At 42.4% G+C, this 22,033-nt stretch overlaps 1 protein-coding gene across 1 annotated transcript in view; it reads right to left on the bottom strand.

The window, feature by feature from the left end:
- LOC126183815 (transmembrane protein 183-like) overlaps positions 1 to 22,033 on the bottom strand; it is a 159,700-nt gene that overhangs the window by 25,859 nt on the left and 111,808 nt on the right. The window contains exons 5-6 of the mRNA XM_049926065.1: positions 14,961 to 15,150; positions 3,831 to 3,971 (exon numbers count right to left, since the gene is read on the bottom strand). Of these exons, the coding sequence (XP_049782022.1) occupies positions 3,831 to 3,971; positions 14,961 to 15,150 (331 nt within the window). The remainder of the gene's footprint in view (positions 1 to 3,830; positions 3,972 to 14,960; positions 15,151 to 22,033) is intronic.

Raw genomic sequence — 22,033 nt, 5'->3', positions numbered from 1 at the left:
ACACTGGGATACATGTATAGCGACATGTATGAGCAACATGTCAATTTGACATGTCGCGATACATCACCTCATACAAAAATTCACGGAACTTGTATGCGGACCCTCGAGCTCATACATGTCGCATATACATTTTTTATATCGCTTTTTGGCCATATACGCGACATGTATGAGCGACATTTGAACTCGCGCATGCGCAGTACTATCATTTCCTGTCGTCTTGTCGCCTGCCACTTATTTTGACGATTAGCGCATGCGTAGTACCAGGCTCTTTGGCGGCTGTTTGAGTTTTGGAGGTGCCGACTATCGTTTCGACGTTAATGTATCTGCATAGAACATCAAAAAGTGCCATATGCAACATTATTCTTCGTGTTTGCGAGGCCATTGTGCAAGTTTTATTCCAAGAAGTGAAGGTAAAAGTTTTATATATATCAGAGTATGTAATACATTCTATAATTTTTTCATGCATCTGGCACGTATATCAATTTTTTGCTATTATTCCGGCGGCCTCGCGTGATAATGTTGACAACGGATGCCGACAATCTTGTGTGAGACGTTGGCATTAGCAATCGCGCGACAATGCAAATGTTTTGTAATGAAATCTTCATTTCAAGAGGAATCCCCAGTGGCCAAAAAACGGAGTGTTACTGCCAACTGATCCTCTGGTGGAATCGCTTCCCGAAAGTTTGTGTTGGTTTTAGACACAAGAGGAGCCACAGGTGATAACAAACCGCGGAAATCCTCCATACTCATCCTAACATAATTTCTAAAATATGCGCCATCCTTTAGCATTAATTCGTGAGAAACTCTCTGCCACCATCTACGTTTCCTCCGCCTTTTCTTCCTATCATCTTCCAAAAGAGCAAGTGTACCAGCACATAAAAATGTGAAATCTTCCAAATCGTCGTCGAAAGCTATCGCACAGCGATACATATCAACCAGTGTAAACGCATGCTCATCATGTATGAGGTTGATACTTGTCAACTCATACAAGTCGCGATACATGTCGCAAAGTCGCATATACATGTATCTCATACATGTGCCGATACAAATGGCAGTGTAAACGCACCTTTAAACTAAGAATCCCAAATCTGTTAATAACCCTGTCAACCCTACACTGATGTGATACAAAGGCACAAGAAAAATAAGAATATACCAGTACTTGTGGCATGGGGGTCCAGTAATTCATAGCCAAACTTCAGTTCAAAGGTTGGGATTTGATAACCGATAAATACTGGGATTTTCATCTGTCACTTATTTGGCAATGTTTGTTAAATAAAATACACTGCTGTCCATGTTATACTGTAGGTGACCATATAAAAGGCTGGGCAAGTCAGTTCTAAGGTCAGAGGAAGGCAAAGACATATTACTTTCAATAGGATCCTACCTATTTACGAGTTGTCGTGTTCAAAACCAATTAAACTTAAGGCTGGTGACAGCTTCACTAATATAGCAATAGGCAATGGTAGAAGGTTGCTTAGGACACATTTCACAGTGGTATGATCCCAAAGATAGGAACCGTCTAGCAATAAATAAATAAAAGCTTACATAAAATGTTTTACAAAGAGGCTGCAGGCAACAAAAAGCTGTTATGGAAGGGGCGGGGAGAAAAGCTATTAGCATTTACTTCATTTCAGCGCACAACATAAGGGAACTGCAGTCCCAGTGCAGATGCCAGTTAGTTTCCAGCCAGGATAGTAGTGTGAGATAAGAACTACACTAGAAGCCTGTGAGTAGCTCTTCATCTTTGATTTGGTTTCATTCTCGGCTATAGTCATTTCACCTTTAAGTCACAGTTGTTCGCAGTCCACACCACCAGCAGATGATTGCAACCTAAAAACTATAACTCATAGGTACCCCACTGGAGCCAACTGGAAGACTATTCACCCAGACAGTATGTAACCACCTTCATGTGAAATCAACAAGTCTGCCCGTTTTAGAAGCATGTGGAAGTTGCTATCTATCAGTGTTGATATCAGGTATGCAGTCCTGCAGGTTCAGTAGGGAGATGGGTCAGTCACATTTTGGGCAGACACCATTCAGGAATGCCAAATGCCTCTCACTGTTACTGAGGGAAATTTGAGCACTGTACAACACTGGGAAAGCATCTGCCACCCTACTCTCAACATCTCTGGGTTAATCCTTCAAGACGATAATGCATGAGCACACTGCGCCTACCTCACAAATACCTCTCACCTGGAGGTAGGAATCAACCGAACTGAGCGGTCTGCAGTATCTGCCGATACGAACCCTGTAGAGCATGCTTACAACCAGCTGAAACTTGCAGTGTGTTACTGCAGGAACCATGTTCAAATGCTGGCAGACCACAAAAAGCTGCAACTGTAGAAAAGGGTAGGACTCCCCTAAAACATCTCAACCACCTTGTGGGCAGCAAGCTGATGATCCAAGCATGTTGCAATGCATGGGGTAGAGTATCATAGTATGAATGTTACCCAGGAGCAGATTTTGGTTTCAGAGATTTGCAAAAATTTGCTCTTTTGAACCGACTATTTTAGTTGTTTTATTTTTAAATCCCCTGTGAAGTGTCCGTAGTGCAAAACTTTTTTTAAGCAGTTTCTATTGGTTTTCTACAGCTTGATTAGTACAAGCACCTTTATCCACAGTTTATGTGACCACCACCTAAGTTTAACATCAGTGTGCAATAACCACTCTTAGATGGCAGGTGGCAGCACTAACAGTAGACAGTATATAAATTGTGTCAGGCAGACATGAAAAACAATGTAGTTGTTGTCATAATGTGGAAACGGAGCGATTTATGTGACATCCAAAATGGCACGGTCATTGGCTTTTGGGCCAAAGGTGGAAGCCTTTCCGAAATGGCTAAGTTTGTAAACTGTTCATGTGCTGCTGTGGTTAAAGTATACTGTGCATGGCAAACTGGTGCTACCTAAAACCAGTACCGAGGCAACTGTGATGCACCATAGTTCATAGATGACAGGGGTAAACGGCAGCTGTGAAGATGGGTACAGGTGAGTAGACATGCAACTGTTGAGCAACCGACTGCCCAGATGAACCAAGGGGCTACCAACAGTGTCTCCTCAATGACAATTACTGCATACAGGCCTGTGCAGCAAACACCTAGTTCAAGCACCTATGCTCACTGCTGTTCATATACAGGATGAAATCTTATGTGCAGTCGTAGGAAGGGTCCAGGCCATAGAAGGGAGCATTATGCTCTGGGGCTTGTTTTCGTGATGTTCCCTGGCTGATCTCGTCATTCTGGAAGACACAATGGATCAACACAAGTATTCATCTATCCTCTTGGACTATATCCACCACAATATGTAGTTAGTTTTTTCCTCGGCATGACAGTATCTACTCGCAGGACAATGCATCGTGTGTCACACAGCTCACACTTTACGTACTGCCCAAGCCACCGAACTCCCTTGATTTAAATACAATTGAGAATCTGTGGGACCACTTTGATCAGGCTGTTCACACCATGGATCCTCAACTGAGAAACTCAGTGCAGCTGGCTACAGTACTGGACTCAACATGGGCCCATAACCCTGTTGGTATCTTCCAGAACCTCACTGACACTCTTCCTACACACCTTGCAGCAATCTGCACTGCAAAAAGTCGTTATTCAAGCTTTTGACAGGTGGTCACATTAGTGTGACTGGACAGTGTAAAATCTTCATTATAAAGCATATACATGCCCTACGTCAGTCCATTTTAATTACATGACAGCACATTGAAGTTCACTTATCTCGTATGGACAAACAATGTGTGTGTGTGTGTGTGTGTGTGTGTGTGTGTTTTGATTATTTGTGCCCAACATAATTCGTATCAGTACTTTGCTATATTTTTACCATCATTGTCACACAGCCTTCTTCTCTATTGATCATGATATCATCCAGCACTTCAACAAGGTTCGAGGATATTGGTTTGCTTGTATGGTTAATATCTTGTAATTTTAAGTAGTATGTCCAGTAGCCTGATCCCAAGTTAATCTGTAAAATAAAAGAAACAATTTTTTTAACAATGGAACTTTATGACAGAGAATTTCAATAAATATAAGAACAAATAATTGAATTATACTACTATAGCTGTTGATTGGGTCTCGTCTGATAGATAATGTCAATTCTGGCTCATCTCATTCCGCATATGGTTCTTGAATGCACAGATACAGCATTTAGCTTAGTGATTGGGCTGGGGTGGAACTGTGCACATACAGAGTGGTCAGAAACAGCCTGAAAAGCTTATGAAAGAGTTGAAGGGTAGGTTACATTGAGAAATAATTATTAAGGAAAAATCTAATAAGATGCACTGTTTCCAAGTTAATTAGCATTGAAGTTAGCCAACCAGGCCACTGGGTGGGCAAATTCAAGTGGCCCACCAAACACATAGTCATCAAATGTGTTCTTCACTTCGTTTCCTAAGACCAAATGAAAGCAATACAAAACATGAGCATGGGATGGTAGTAAGCACCAAACCTGAGCCAAAGGCTGAGCAATCTTGTGCACTACCCTCTACGCTATGAGAACAATTGACACTGATTATTTCTGGCAGGCTGCTTGAATTTGCACATGCATTAACCTGACTGATTAGCATTGAAGTTAATGAACTCAGAAACAGTGCAATACATCAAACTTTTTTCTTCATTATTTCTCAGAACAGCCTACTTTGCTACACCTTTACAAGCTTTTCAGACACTTTCTGTCCACCCGGTATATAATTGACTGGCACAGGACCTGCAACACACCTAAAAAAGCGAAGTACATTGTCCACTGCAACTTCAGAAAGGAGACATGAAATGGTTACCATCTTAGCTGGTACTATGACCACCCAATGTGAAGGGTGACCAAAATACACTGAAGTGCCAATGAAACTGGTATAGGTATGCGTATTCAAATACAGAGAGATGTAAACAGGCAGAACAAGACACTGCAATCTGCAATGTTTATGTAAGACACCAAATGTCTGACACAGTTTTTAGATCGATTACTGCTACTACAATGGCAGGTTATCAAGATTTAAACAAGTTTGAACGCAGTGTTATAGTCGATGCACGAGCGATGGGACAAAGCATCTCCGAGGTAGCGATTAAGTGGGGATTTTCCCATACGACCATTTCATGAGTGTACCATGAATATCAGGAATCTGGTAAAAAACCAAATCTCTGATATCATTGTGGCACAATGATGACTGAAGAGAATTGTTCAACATGATGGAAGTGCAACCCTTTTTCAAACTGCTGCAGATTTCTATGCTGGGTCACCAACAAGTGTCAGTGTGAGAACCATCCAACGAAAGATCATCGATATGGGCTTTCGGAGCCGAGAGCCCACTCATGTACCCTTTGTAACTGCATGACACAAAGCCTTTCGTTCACCTCACTTGGGCCCATCAACACCAACATTGGAGTCTTGATGACTGGAAACATGTTGCCTGGTCAAACAAGTCTCATTTAAAATTGTATTGAGCGGATGGACGTATACGGGTATGGAGACAAACTCATGAATCCATGGACCCTGCATGTCAGCTGGGGACTGTTCAAGCTGGTGGTTGCCCTGTAATGTTGTGGGGCATGTGCAATTACAGAGTGACATGGGACCCCTGATACGTCTAGATATGCCTCTGACAGATGACACATACATAAGCATCATGTCTGATCAGTGATCCATTCATATACATTGTGTACTCTGGTGGACTTACGCAATTCTAGCAGGACAGTATAACATTCCACACATCTAGAATCGATACAGAGTGGCTCCAGGAACACTCTCCTAGGTTTGAACACATCTGCTGGCCAATGAACTTCCAAGACACTGAGCATATCTGTGATGCCTTGCAATGTGCTGTTCAGAAGAGATCTCCACACCCTCGTACTCTTATGGATTTATGGACAGCCCTGCCAGATTCATTGTGTCAATTCCTCCAGCACTATTTCAGACATTAGTCTCATCCATGCCATGTCATGTTGCAGTGCTTCTGCATGTTCATGTGGGTCCTACACAATATTAGGAAGGTGTACCAGTTTTTTTGGCTCTTCAGTGTATGATGAAAACCAAGGCTGCTTGTTTTGATTAAAATTAAAATTGGGACATGTCGGTGACAGAGTTCAAATGGGGTAGTGATGCGTAAAATATGACTTTAAGCAAGTCGAGGCCACATAGTCTGTCCTACTCAATTTTGTCTCTCACCTGCAGTTGGTGAACTCTGGGAACCTGAGCAACCCTGTGGAAGACAGGGTATCCAACACAGAGTCAAAGTACAGAACAACTAGTGATGGGATTTAAAGCAGTAAGTCCAAGGTTATGATATATGAAAATGAAGGTGAAATTCTTTAACTGCGGTCTCCTAAATGTGCATGCCCCTACTGAGGAGAAAACAGCATAAAGGGAGACTGTCTATGAAGAAATTGAGCAAGTAGTGAAGGGGGGAAAGGTACAAACATGGTGACAGGAAATATAATTGCTAAGACAGGGCAGGAGCGGGTCTTCTACCCCACCATTGGTAAATACAGCCTCTATAAAGAGGCTGAACTCCACATCATAAATTTTGCTGTATCACTTAATGTGACAGTTTTTAGCATGCTGGAACCATAAAAATATACATAAAATGACACAGGTGTGACCAGACAACAATACAGGAATCAAACTGATCATATATTAATTGATACCTGGCATGGCTTTGATGTACTAGACTGCAATAGTTTCAGAGGTGCTAATGTGCAATCTGATCATTGCCTGCCCATAGCAAAAATTAGAGTGAGAATTTCAAATGCGCATAAAGTTAACGGACAAAGACAAAGCAAGCATAATATCTCAGAACTTAACTCGAGGAAGTGCCTACATATTAATTTGCAAAATAGATTGACAGGAATCCTGCAAAACTGTACTCATATCATAAATGAGCAATGGAATAAAATCAGAAATGAAATACAGGCTGAAGCGATTGGTATGTAACAACAGACTAGAGGAATAAATGGTATGAAGATGAGTGTAAGGAGACAATGAAAGCAAAGAAAGAAGCATAAAAAAATGCAGGCCAGAAGAACGAGAATGCTAGTGGATGAGTGGAGAGAGAAAAGGTGTGCAGTAAACCAGATTCCGAAAGCAAAGAGGAGGAGCCTTTCTGGAAGGCAGTTGCAGGATACTCAATCACTGGATAACACTAATGAAAGTGGGAAATTCTGCAGGAAGGTCAATAACCTTAGAAAGGAATTTCAACCAAAAACAACACAATGTAGAGGAAAAAGTACTTTAAGGAATCATTACACTCAGATAATGCTGAAGTATGGGAAATACCTGAAATCCAATCAGGTAAAAGAAGAGGAAAATAGGAGGCCCAATGCACGAGATTCAGCAAGCAATAAAGAAATTAGACAACAAGAAGACATCTGGCAATGACAACCTGCTAGCAGAGCTTATTAATTGTGATGGAGAACATCTAGTTAGATGCCTGCACACACTGGTCTTAAATATATGAATGCAAAAAGTCATCCCAGATTACTGGAATACGGGAGTGATATATGCTACACATAAGACAGGGGACATCCTGGAATGAATTAATTATAGGGGAATTACATTACTAAAAAACAACATAAAATATTCTCCTCCCGGTTTTGTATCCATGGCAGGCTTTGGATATGCCAAATCAACTATTGACCAAATATTCACCCTGTGGCAAATATTGGAAAAACAAAGGAAGACAATATAGAAACACATCATACATTTGTCGATTATTACACCATAAAAGGAAATAGGTTTACTGAAGCCATAAATGAATTAGACATATCACAACAGTTAATACACCCCATAAGTTTGATTATAGGACCATCACTTAAAATACAGATACACAAAAGTTTAACACCAAGTTTCGGAACTGTGGACTGAGGCAAGAGGGTGCACTCTCATGTATGCTTTTTAACATAGCACTTGAGAAGGTAACAAGGGCAGTTAAAATCAGTACAACAGTCACAATATACAATAGAATAGAATGGTGCAGGTTTTGGCATATGCAAATGATAAGGTTATTTTTGCAAGAACAGAACTCACTGCTAAAGTAACATGTTCGGCACTGGTGGCACCAGCAATAGAAATGGGACTGGAAGTGGACATCAGTAATATCAAATACATGTGAATAACATGACCAGAACTAAATACAGTGTTAGAATTTGACCAAGAGCAAATAGAATCTGTTAGTGAATCTGTCTGTATGGGAAGACTGGTGACATCACATAACGATATTAGTATGAATACAATAATAAATGCTATTTTGAGCAGCCCACAACTTAAATCCAGAAATCTGTCCAGAAGAACAAAGTGTCAACTGTATAAAACTTTAATATGTCCAGTATTAACATATGGCTGAAAAACCCGGACACTGACAACAGTGTGAAGAGCTAATAATATGATTTGAGCAAAATGTGTTGCACAACATCTATGGGGTTACTAATGAAGATGGAGCACAGCATAGACAATAGAATTTTGAACTTTACAGATTATATAATGGTTTTGAAATCATGAAGTTTATTTTAATGAACTGCCTGAAATGGGTAGCCATATTTTTCATACATAATATGAGAACCCAACAAACTAGTACTACTACACAACCAAGTGAGACAAAGAAGCAGGGGAAGACCAAGATTTGACACTTGGATGAGATAAAAAAAGATTTAAAAATTATTGGAGTCAGAAGGATGGAGATACAAGACACTGGTCGGGGATGAATGGAATGATGTCCCAGAGCAAGCTGCATCAAAAGCTGCAGAGCCAAGTAGAAGAAGAAAAAGAAGAAGAAGAAGAAGAAGAAGAAGAAGAAGAAGATGAAGATGATGGTGACTGTGCAGACAAAAAAAAATAAAATAAAAACAAATATTTACAAACTTCATATCTCTAAAACACAAGTTCCAAAACTCATTTTTGTGGTTGTGAAAGAGGATATGTCTTATTGATCAAAAAAGGTATATACATTAGTAACTTCGAATATGATATACTTTTAAACTATACTATTATTTATATGTGAAACGCGCTCGCGGTTAGCAAGAGTAATAGGAGGCAGATTTCAGACTACCTAACAGATCAAAACAAAAATTTCTGTTCCGACACTGACAATGTTGAGTGTTTATGGAAAAGTTCAACACAATCGTAAAATGCATTTTAGACAGGTACGTGCCGAGTAAAACTGTGAGGGACCGGAAAAACCCACCGGGGTTCAACAACAAAGTTAGTAAACTACTGCGAAAGCAAAGAGAGCTTCACTGCAAGTTTAAACGCAGCCAAAACCTCTCAGACAAACAGAAGCTAAACGCTGTCAAAGTTAGCGTAAGGAGGGCTATGCGTGAAGCGTTCAGTGAATTCGAAACTAAATTCCATGTACCGACTTGACATAAAATCCTAGGAAGTTCTGGTCTTACGTTAAACCAGAAAGTGGATCGAAACAGCATATCCAGATACTCTGGGACGATAATGGCATTGAAACAGAGTATGACACGCGTAAAGCTGAAATACTAAACACCTATTTCCAAAGCTGTTTCACAGAGGAAGATCGCACTGCAGTTCCTTCTCTAAATCCTCGCACAAACGAAAAAATGGCTGACATCGAAATAAGTGTCCAAGGAATAGAAAAGCAACTGGAATCACTCAACAGAGGAAAGTCCATGGACCTGACGGGATACCAATTCGATTCTACACAGAGTACACGAAAGAACTTGCCCCCCTTCTAACAGCCGTGTACTGCAAGTCTCTAGAGGAACGGAAGGTTCCAAATGATTGGAAAAGAGCACAGGTAGTTCCAGTTTCCAAGCAGGGTCGTCGAGCAAATGCGCAAAACTATAGGCCTATATCTCCGACATCTATCTGTTGTAGAATTTTAGAACATGTTTTTTGCTTGCGTATCATGTCATTTCTGGAAACCCAGAATCTGCTCTGTAGGAATCAACATGGATTCCGGAAACAGCTATCATGTGAGACCCAACTCGCTTTATTTGTTCGTGAGACCCAAAAAATATTAGATACAGGCTCCCAGGTAGATGCCATTTTCCTTGACTTCCGGAAGGCGTTCGATACAGTTCTGCACTGTCGCCTGATAAAGTAAGAGCCTACATAATGTCAGGCCAGGTGTGTGGCTGGATCGAACAGTTTTTAGCAAACAGCACACAGCATGTTGCTCTCAATGGAGAGATGTCTACAGACGTTAAAGTAACCTCTGGCGTGCCACAAGGGAGTGTTATGGGACCATTGCTTTTCACAATATATATATAAATGACCTAGTAGATAGTGTCGGAAGTTCCATGCGGCTTTTCGCGGATGATGCTGTATTATACAGAGAAGTTGCAGCATTAGAAAATTGCAGCGAAATGCAGGAAGATCTGCAGCGGATAGGCACTTGGTTCAGGGAGTGGCAACTGACCCTTAACATAGACAAATGTAATGTACTGTGAATACATAGAAAGAAGGATCCTTTATTGTATGATAGCGGAACAAACACTGGTAGCAGTTACTTCTGTAATATATCTGGGAGTATGCGCGCGGAACGATTTGAAGTGGAATGATCATATAAAATTAATTGTTGGTACGGCGGGTGCCAGGTTGAGATTCATTGGGAGAATCCTTAGAAAATGTAGTCCATCAACAAAGGAGGTGGCCTAAAAAACACTCGTTCGACCTATACTTTAGTATTGCTCATCAGTGTGGGATCCGTACCAGGTCGAGTTGACAGAGGAGAGAGAGAAGATCCAAAGAAGAGCGGTGCGTTTCGTCACAGGAATATTTGGTAAGTGTGATAGTATGGAGATGTTTAGCAAACTCAAGTGGAAGACTCTGCAAGAGAGGCGTTCTGCATCATGGTGTAGCTTGCTGTCCAGCTTTCGAGAGGGTGCGTTTCTGGATGAGGCATCTAATATATTGCTTCCCCTACTTTACCTCCCAAGGAGATCACGAATGTAAAATTAGAGAGATTCAAGTGCACACGGAGGCTTTCCAGCAGTCGTCCTTCCCGCGAACCATACACGACTGGAACAGGAAAGGGAGATAATGACAGTGGCATGTAAAGTGCCCTCCACCACATGCCGTTGGGTGGCTTGCGAAGTATAGATGTAGAACTGTTGGGCCTGAAGTCCAACTTTCCCTCTCTACAGTTGCACGGTACCAACGAAATGCCAGATCCTGGCTTGCACTGGCAGTAGTTTGTGCACAATGCTCAGCCAGAATCTTAACAATGTCTCTGGACATTGTTTGGAGGCACCCGTTTCAGCACTGCTGCTTCGGTAAATGGCTGTGTTTACAAGAAATCCTCCAGATTGCTTCCCATAAGAAGTGGAATGACTGATGCGAGTCCAGGGACACTTGTCAGGACCGTTCCTTACTCTCCCTAATGATGTGGTGAGCCTTGGCCCTCGTGACTGGAAACGCCCTAAGGTTGTCTGCTGTCAGTCAGCATTTAAAATGTCGAAGAGCCGCACCTCTTTCTCAGGTTGTGGAACGGCACCCATCTGTCTACCAAGGTACTCGTCACCTCCTGAGATGACCTGAGGACTGTGGGATGGAAAAGTCAGTGGCATGATGGATCGCTTGTGTGATCTAGTCCACCCATCCTTTGATGCTGTCGCAGTGTTCAAACACAGCCAGCTGGCTGAAACGCTGCTTACCATCCATTTTGTGGGCTTAACTTCAGGTGGTGAGCCATTCAGTAGGTGAAGGTGGAATGGGAAGTGGTTACTGGAATGAAAGTTGTCAGTGACCTCCCACTGAACAGAGTGGGCGCGGGTGGGAGAACAGAAAGAGAGGTCGATGGTTGAGAATGAACCAGTAGCAATATAGAAATGTGTGTGATTACCTGAGTTGAGGATGCACAGCTCATGAGACATCATGAGGCCCTCCAAAATCTGACCCCGAGGGCAAGTATTGGGCCATTGAAGTCTCCCAGGAGGAGGAATGGTCGCGGGAGTTGTGCAATAGATCTGTGAGAGCCTCAGAGTCTAGTGCATATTGTGGATGCAAATACAGTGAGCAAACAGTGATCCAACAGTGCAAATGCTTGCAAAAAAGGGGGGGGGGGGAGAATAGAAGAGAGGTGGGTGTTAGTGACGATTACTGCAACACCTCCCTTGGCCCTTTCCCCTCATAGGTCATCCTTGCGGTATAGCATATAGCATATATCCCTGTAGCACAGGTACATCTGTATCTTTAAAATGTGTTTCTTGTAAACAAAAGTACATGTTCCACTAGTGTGGAAGCCATGTCATCGGACTGGTTTTAATTTACACCTATCTTTGCGCAGGGGAGGTGAAGCACTTTGAGTGAGGGGGAGTGGAGGGTCTGCCTGGATCCAAGGCATCTAACTCGATGATATCCTCCTCATCCATCAGACGGGAAAGAATTACGTCTGACGGCACTCGAGACAGCTTTTGACTCAAACTTCGTGAACCTTTGACTGCACCCTGTCCCTTCGAGGTTGAGGCAGAAAGAGGCTGTTGAGAGGCATTCTGCCTTTCTTGTACCTACTAGATGCTCATTGCAGAACTATTGGTCTTTCCTGTGCAGCTGCCTGGATTGCTTTGTCCTGACTCTGTTTCCCTTGACATGTACATGTGCAAGTACAGGTGCTTGAGATGGCACACTAGGCGTCGTCTGTGACGAAGTGTCTGCCTTGGGAATAGATTTCTCCACCATGGAAGAAGAATATGAGGTGGCAAAGACAGGGTTTTATTGCCTCATACTCTATTTTTGCTTCAGCATAGGGGATCCACTTTGTCACTTATCTCCTGTATTTTGCATTCTTCAGCAAAAACTGGGCAGTCTCGGCTCCAGACTGGGTGGTTCCCAGAGCAGTTGACGCCAGTCTCAGACTTTTCCACAGTTCCCACAGATCGTTTCACCTTCACAACTCATGGTTGTATGGCCAAAACGCTAGCATTTATAGCACCGCATAGGGTTTGGAATGTAAGGCCGAACATTAAGTTTAAGGAAACCAGTCAGTCATAACATGTTAATGCAGTGTCGGAGAACTGAATGTGACAATGAAAGTGGTCATCTTTTCAGTTGCTCCATTATTCCTGTGCATTCGCTGCTCCACATCGACTATTCCCTGGGATGCCCATTCTTACTTCAGTTCTGCTATGTTAATGTCCACGATATCTCGGCATGTGACAACGCCCTTACTGAGTAGAGATAGGTGTGCGTCTCAACAATGATATAGTCACCCAGTTTCTGCGATTTCTTAAGATGGTCTACATGCTTTGACCTGTTAGTTTTGACCAACAATGTGCCATTATGCAATTGTTGGATATGTTTTAATGTTCCAGCAAGGCCTTCCAAACCGTTATGGATATAGAAGGGGGGAATCTTTTTCAAACATCCCCTCCTTCCTCCTTATCCATGAGTCCTGTTACTGCAGTCTCAAGTATTCTTATTATCAGGAGGACTAGCCCCTCTCATTCTTTAGGATGAATGAATATTCCCAGGCGCTACACCCTTCCCACTGAGAGGAGAAGATGAAAATTTCGAGGCTTCCATCTCAGTCCCAGAAGCAGAGAGAAATAAGGGTCCACTCAGACAGACAAACACCCCCCCCCCCCCCCACATATCTGAGTAAGCCTTATACAACTGAGGTGTGGCAGGTTCCCCAGAGGTTGCTACTAATGACTGTTCCACCTCAACAGCCATACATCCCATCAGCGCACAGCACACCTTGAGATTGAGGTGGTTTTTTTTTAGAGAGGTTTATCCCATCCTCGCAGTCCAAGCGGACCAGGCGAGATCCCTGTTCCTTGAAACACACAACGTTCCACTGCCGCACCATGCGGTGGTCACTGAAACATGCCCACAGCTACGGTGACAGGGACTGGTGGTGCTTACTAGTTCCCCAGCTCAGGAACCATGGTGTTGCCAAGCCCATACCCAGCAAATCAATGCTGTGCCTGTGAGGGCTATATGTGAACTGTAGTCATTGCAAATGAGCTAAATGCAGGCAGGTTCAGCAGCACCCACTGATCTTTAACAAGGTTAACACACTTGTTTTGAACAAACAAACTGTTACACATATCACAATTCATAATCACTATGTAAGCTTTACAATTATTATCACAGTCCAGTTTGTGGAGAAAATTTATTTCCAAATAAAAACCAACAGTTGCAGCACCATGTGATATTTTGAAATGTCATTCACAGTAGGGCTTTGGCATGAATTGGGGTATATTTCAGGTGTTAACACGGGTGCATCATGGCAAGAAGTCCACAGAAAGAGCTAGTAGTACAAGCACAAGCTTTTTGTACAAGCTGCTGCAGCAAAATTAAGTTGACACATTAGAAAGCAATAAATGGTGAAAAGCACAGTTAGTACAATAGAGAACTGCACTACAGCTACATCTGGGCTAGAATGAATCTGCTGAGCCACTGCATAAGTGAAGCCAATCTAAAATCCATAAGGTTAAAGTATATCTATGAGAAGTCTCACAGGAAACTAACAGGAATGCACACCCATAAATAAGTGAAGCAACAACCATCTATTTTCATCAAAAGGCAAAGAAAGATATGTGGTTCGTCAGTGGTGAAGTGTTAATTTTGGAATTTGTTACAGAAAAGTACTTTGGTATGTGTATTCAGTGTTGGGCGAACTCTGTACCTCCAGTATTCATGTTGGTTGTTGTGTTCCTCAAAAACTATAATACTTCATAAGAAAGTTTTCCAATGTTAACGTGGGGACCATGACACTTACGAACAGCTGAAACAGCCGAAACAGCAGGACAGGTTGGCAAGTAGTTCTAATTAAGTGTAATTAGATTACGAACTGTTATACTAAGAAAATGTACTCCTCTCAAATTGGCTGACAATGTGGTTTTGTCATTCAGGCACCAGGTCCTGTATTACACACATTTGTGTGTTATTTCACAGTAGAGTGTCTAAAATGGTAGCTTCTACATCATGGTGAAGCACAAACAATTATCTCCAGTTTTACAGAAAAAAAAGTTTACAAAATTATAGCAAAGTTCTTACCTGATACCACTGGCGAACAACCTTTCTGTTCAACACCGTTGATTTTGAGAGAGTAGCACTCGCACATCTGAGGGTAAATGGTCTGTGCATGTAATAAAGAGCTCTTATTACTCTGGCTCTCAGCCCATACCGTTGTACCATTGATTCTGGTTGCAGCTTTTCAGGTAAAGGAGTGCCTGGTTTGTAGTATCTGTTGACAAAGGAAGTGCATTGATTACAGTGTGTGGCAGTTTTGTCTATTAATCACAAGATTCATAATCAACAAAAAATGTTCTTAATACGGTACTTAAACAAATTAAAGTGACAGCAAACTGAATGAAAAATGGAAACTTTCCCACCTATATAACTGGAATATTTTTCTTAAAAATACAGTGAGAATAAAGCAACAGAGTTTCAAAGGCAGAGTGTCCTACAGAGTCATGGAGTTTGAAAAACTAATTAATTATTTACAATCAAAGACATTGCTGACAGCAAGTGCTGCAGCAACAGGACTGAAGTAAAAGGAATAAAAATAAACATATCATAAGTTATTAGGCCTTGATAGATGTTAGTTGCACTGATGATTTGATGAAATGATTCCCACTTGGCAACACGAGATCTGTCACGCCTGACAGCACTTTATTTTTGTGTGACAGAAACCAGGAATACCTCCATTCTCTACATATTCACCTTTCAGTGCAACATTTTTCTCAATGGTGGACGACTTGGCAGAAGAGACCTTAGTTGTAGAGGTCTGTATTTTGGTTGCTCAGAAAACACAGTTATCAAGTTATCATATTGGAAATGCCCAACACACAAGTTTCTTAAAAAAAAAAAATAAAAAATAAAAAAAAAATTCTACTTTTGCAGCATTAATTTTATTTCTTCACAACTAGTTTCAGCCTTTCAGGCCATTCTCAAGTGATTTTGTGGTTCTCCAATAGAAAACGTTGCCTTACATGTTGAAATGTGTGTTCATTCATAAATGCTGTCTTGCGAACAAACATGAATAGAAAACAAATTTAAAAACACTCTCATTCCAATACATAAAGCATTGTTTTCTACTGCAGAACCATAACACACTTTAGAATGATCGAGAAGCCCGAGACTAGTTGTGAACAAATAAAATTGATACAGAAAAAGTAGAAAATGCCACTGTCTTCTAATAAATTCATTGCCATGGTCCCCACTATGTAGAAAATAGTTTCTCCACTGGGGAAAGAGGAAGACATAAATAGATCAAGTTCCATGAGAGCACAAGGAGCAAGGTAACATTTGATAGCCCAAAGAAAAAGCATGTGCAGCTGTGTACTGTGCAGAATGAGTTGGGGTTTGATGTAGCATGGAAACACCACATTGTACAGCTTCTGGTGTTGCTTTGTTTTGATATCCTCCCGCAACACTGTGAGGAAATTACAGCAGTATGGCCCAGTGCCCCTTATGAGTATAATCTGTTAGCAACACACCGTGACAGCCCCAGGAAACATTCATCATTATCTTTTGCTCAATGATACCCGGATCTTTCACTTTTTCTGCAGCTGTAAATCCACACATTTGCACTACTTGTTTAGCTTCTTTGTGTTGAGGTCTATGGTGATAAGGTAGAAAGCAACTCGTCTGAATTGGCCTGATACAACTGCAACATTCCTGCTGTGTCTTGGTTTAGAAGTTTTTATGAATGGAAGTGAGCTGCTGTGGAACCAAATTTTTCCACTATTGTATCAATTGTGATAATGCTGTTTCTAGCATTAGGGAATCCACTTATCTTGTAATCTTCGTTTCTCACAAGCGATGGTGTCCTATTTTATTCTTTATCACTCCGACTTGTTTGATCACACAAAGTATCAAAAGACAGTGAAAATTTGCTATACTCTTCCACCAACTCAACACATATTGCTGCAGTATTTCTCCCTGTCAAGTGCAGAAAACAAATTACTGCTCAATAATCCACTTTATCAATAGTCTGGCTCATTTTGTTTCAGCTCATCTTGCAACATGCTGTGGTACTGTGTTCTCAATACTTCAATGTGTACATGAACTGCAGACAGGTGCTGCACCTGGTGAGCAATGACAGCTAGTCACACACATGCATGGTGTATGTAGTATCAGCCAGCGTGCTGACCGTGTGTAGGATGGGGAAGGCACGCAATCTGAGTTTGATCAAGGGCTGATTGTGATGGCCTGGAGGCTCGGCACGAGCATTTCAAAAAATGCATGACTTTTAGAGTGTTCAAGGAGTGCTGTGGTGTCTTCAACATGTGGTGAAACCACTCCAGAATCATCGGTTTGGCCAGCCGCGCCTCATTACAGATGTTGAACATTGTAGGCTGGGCAAACTGGTAAAACAGGGCAGGCGGCTAACTGTGGCACCACTAACCAACATCACACTTTAATGTAGGGCAGAGTACAAGCATGTCTGAACACACTGTGTACCAAAAACTCATGACAATGAGCGTCCGCAGCAAATGATCCCTGCATTTGCCAATGTTAAAACTACGACATCGGCAACTATGACTGAAATGGGCACATGACAATTGGCACTGGATGTTGGCACAGTGGCAGAGCGTTACGTGCTCCGATGAATCTCAACTTTCATAATGCCGATGGGAGTCATCTTCCAGGGGAAAGCTCCTTGATACCTGTACTGCAGGTTGGGGACAAGCTGGCAGCAGTTCCCTTATGCTCTGGGGAACATTCACGCGGACATCCACGAGTCTTGTGGAGATTGTGCAAAGAACCATAATGGTCAAGTAGTATTGTCCCTTCATGACAATCATATTTCCTGATGGCAGTGCCATTTAAAAAGCCCAGGAATATGATGGAATGGTTGAAGGAACACTGTGGCAAGCTCCCATTGATGTGATGGCACCCAGCTTGCCAGATTTGAACCTTATCTAACACATTTGGGATGTGACTGAATTATCCATGCCAAAGGTGGACACACCAGCTATTAGGTAGAGGGTCATAACGTTCTGTCTGATCAGTGCATTTCTTTGAGGGTGTTAATTATAACTTTATGACTACCTCCCATACTGGCATATATCTCTTACCAGCTGACAGATGAATGGTTGGTTGGTTTCTCTGTTTAAAGGTGGGAGAAGGGACCAAACTACGAGCTCATCGGTCCCTTGTTCCTAATAAAACAATGCAGTAAGTGTGAGAATAAAACAGACAAAACATGTAACACAAAGTGGAAAGAAAGGAAAAGCCACAAGGACAAAGGGAAGGCAATGAACACTAAAAGGAACAAAAGAGGACAAGAAAACAACAGAGAGATGCTAGAAACAGAAGAGAGTAAAACACAAAAGCAAATTACAGTGGCTGGCCAACCATGAGAATAAAAAGGGAAAGCCACCCACTCTGCAACACATTAAAATCCTCCACCCTAAAAGCACTAGGGTGAGGACAAAGCACTAGGGTGGAGGACACAGAGGGATAAAGTACATGTGCTAAAACCTACATAGAAGCATGAAACCCACTCTCACGGATAAAACTTAACACTAAAGCTGCTGTGGAGGCATTGTCGCCCAACACTGAAGGCAGGGTGCTGGGAAAGTTAAAAGTCTGCCGCAGAGCGGCTAAAAGTGGGCAGCACAGCAAGAGGTGGACGACTGTCACTTGGCAGCCATAGCAACACTGAGGTGGGTGCTCGCGAAGGAGTAGGTAACCATGCGGTAGCCACGTATGGCCAATGCGGAGCCGGAAGAGGACAACTGATTCCCTGCGAGAGGCCTGCATGGAAGACTTCCACACATTCATAGTCTCCTTAATGACACACAGTTTGTTGCGCGTGCTGTTAAGCCATTCCGCGTCCCAAAGCCGGAAAACCCTGTGGTGTAAGACGGAATGCAGGTCAGCTTCGGAGATGCCTACCTCCAGAAGCGGTTTCTGCATCGCCTGTTTGGCCAGCCTGTTGGCAAGTTCGTTGCCGGGGATTCTGACATGTCCTGGGGTCCACACGAACACCACGGTATAGCAGGACTGTTCCAGGGCATAGATGGACTCCTGAATGGATGCTACCAGAGGGTGGCGGGGGTAGCACTGGTCGATAGCCTGTAGGCTGCTCAATGAGTCAGTACACAGGAGAAATGACTCGCCAGGGCATGAGCGGATGTACTCGACAGCACGAGATATGGCCGCCAGCTCTGCAGTGGAAACACTGCAGTCAACTGGCAAGGAGTGCTGCTCAATATGTCCTCCATGAACATATGCGAAACCTACGTGTCCATCCGCCATTGAGCCATCGGTGTAAACCACTTCAGAGCCCCAGAACACGTCAAGAATTGATAGGAAGTGACAGCGGAGAGCAGCAGGGTTAATGGAGTCCTTAGGGCCATGCAAAAGGTCCAGACGAAGCTGCAGCCGAGGTACACACCACGGAGGCGTACGTGAACGGACTGCAAGTAGAGGTGGTAAAGGGAAGGACTCCAGTTTGGAGAGAAGGGACCACACGCGAACCGTTATCGTTATCCCCGATCTGGGCCACCGATGCGGGAGATAGACTGCCGCGGGTGGGAAAAGGAGACATAATTCGGATGCTCAGGGGAACTATGAATGTGTGCTGCGTAACTGGCTAACAGTTATGCACATCTGATCTGCAGTGGAGGAACACCAGCCTCCACCAGTACGCTGGTCACCGGACTCGTCCTAAAAGCTTCTGTCACTAATCGAACCCCACAGTGGTGCACAGGGTCAAGTAAATGCAATGCTGAAGGTGCTTAGATGATGATCCACACAGTGGTCGGCCAAGATGCGTTGCTACTCCAGAAATCATTGCATAAGTACACAAAATGGTTATGGAGGATCGTCGATTGAAAGTGTGTGAAATTGCTCATGCTTGCCGCATGTCATCTGAAAGGGTATATCACATTTTAACCAAAGAATTAGAAATGAAAAAATATCTGGAAGATGGGTGCTGCAACTCTTGATGCTGGATCAAAAACGTGCCGTCGCCGTGGCAAAATTACACGAACTAAGTTATGAATAGTTGCCACAGCCACCTTCTTCACCTGGTATGGCTGTCAGACTTCCATCTCCTCCCAAAACTGAAAATTTTTCTTGGTGGACGAAGATTCACTTTAAACAAAGAATTGATAGCCAGAGTTTACAACTATTTTGCAGGCCTGGAGGAAACTCATTTTCGAGATGGGATCAAGGCACTGGAACATCGTTGGATGAAGTCTACAAGGAGACTACATTGAAAAATAAAAAAGCTTTAATGATTTAAGTACTTTTTTCTATTATGTTTAGAGAACTTTTCAAACCACCCTCATACGTCACATCTACCAGTTTCTGCCCCATTCATTCAGATAATTCCTTTGTGGCATGTCATTTGTTTTCATAGAGCATATTTAGAAGAAGGATGCTTGTTTGCCAGGTACATTATTTTACAAAATATTATCCTTTCTTTTCAGTGCACTTGGTCCTGCAGTTCACAAGCTTAAGTAATTCTACAATGAAGGTTTTCAAATGGTTGTGAAGCCACTGTTGCACAGCTCTTTGCACCTCCACATCTGAGGAAAATCAAGTACATCGTGAAGCATTCCTGAGTGGCCCAAACAAATGAAAGTTGAAGTGAGTCAGATCTGTGCTGCAAGGAGGGTGTCCCAGCAGCTCAAAACTCAATTTCTTGATGGTTTCAATGGCGTGGTGAGCTATGTGCAGGAAGTCTGTCATGCAACAGCACACTTTCTTTGACAGCAGACCTTGCTGTCTGCTAAAAACTCCTAGCTTTAGCCTGTTTTCCAACAATTCACTAAAGTCTCATTGTTGGTGGTTGTTCCCTTTCTCATGTACTCTTCCAGAACAGGCCCATTTGCATCCCAAAAAATAGTTAGCATAATCTTTCCTAACAATGGCCACATCTTGAAGTTTCTCTCTTTGGTGATCTGCCGTGTTTACACTCCATACTCCGGTGTTTTGATTCTGGCTTATAGCAGTGAACCCATACTTCATCACCAGTGACTACCCTGGTCAAAAAGTCATCTTCCCCATTGATAAGTTAGAATAAGCATTGGCATATGTCAACATCTGACCCGAGTTCTTCAGTAAGTTGTCTTGGTATCCAGAAATTTCATGGGAGCAGAATGATTTGATATGCAGAAACATGAATAACTGTCAAATTGCATTCTGATCTTCATACAGGCCTAACACCTGGCTTGATGGTACGGATGTGCCACTGGGTAGACAACATGATCACATCTGGTTCACATAGCCAGTAATCTGGACAGTAGGTACTGCATTTCTCATGTGTGAAGACTGGTAGTTATATCCTTTCTTCGAGATCTGTGACATTATGTAAGGAAGCAGTCAAAACGAGACAGAGGGGGAAGTACGTAAACTGTTTATTATTTCAAAAATAATTGCCATGACTGCAAATACATTTATTTATTCATTCCACTGTGATACAAGATGGTCCACGCCTTCATGGGAAAGTGTCTGCAGCTGCCTATGGTACCACAACTATATCCAGGCGTACACCTCTTCATCTGATGCAAATTGACATCCGGGAGACCCAGGAAAAACCTGGTAATTTTTTCATTTGGGAGAAAACCAGGAAAACTCCGGAATTTTTCAGTGTTTTAGTTTTCAGTCAATTTTTTGTAATTTTGACTGGTAAGAACCGATAATCAAACGAAGGGTATTACTGTATCCCACTACTACATAAAAATACTTCAACAATAAAACATTAAAACAACTTAAATTACAAAGGAAATGCACCACATACAACAACACACACTGCTCATACAAGCGTCTGCCAACAGCGAAATGTGTCAAAGGCTTTAGGAAGACTAGGCAATGCTTCATAACAACAAATTGCCTCCAATGAGCGTGAAGTTACAAATGTTTACATTAGATTCGTTTTAGCAGTTACGAACAGGCTCACGCACATACGCAGTTGGCTACAGGAATGTGCCTGTTGGCTGTGCAAGCAGTTGCAGCAAGCAGCCAGATGCTACTGGGAAAATGGGGTGCCAAATTCATATTCTTGAGGGGGGGGAGGGAGGGGGGAATTTGTTTCACAAAGTGCCTAGCATCCAGTGCATGTCTGTCAATCGATTATTCATATGATTTTGAAATGCATCCATGTTGGT

Source organism: Schistocerca cancellata, chromosome 4, assembly GCF_023864275.1.
Source record: "Schistocerca cancellata isolate TAMUIC-IGC-003103 chromosome 4, iqSchCanc2.1, whole genome shotgun sequence".
Lineage (NCBI taxonomy): Eukaryota > Metazoa > Arthropoda > Insecta > Orthoptera > Acrididae > Schistocerca > Schistocerca cancellata.
This window is presented reverse-complemented; position numbering and strand designations above follow the sequence as displayed.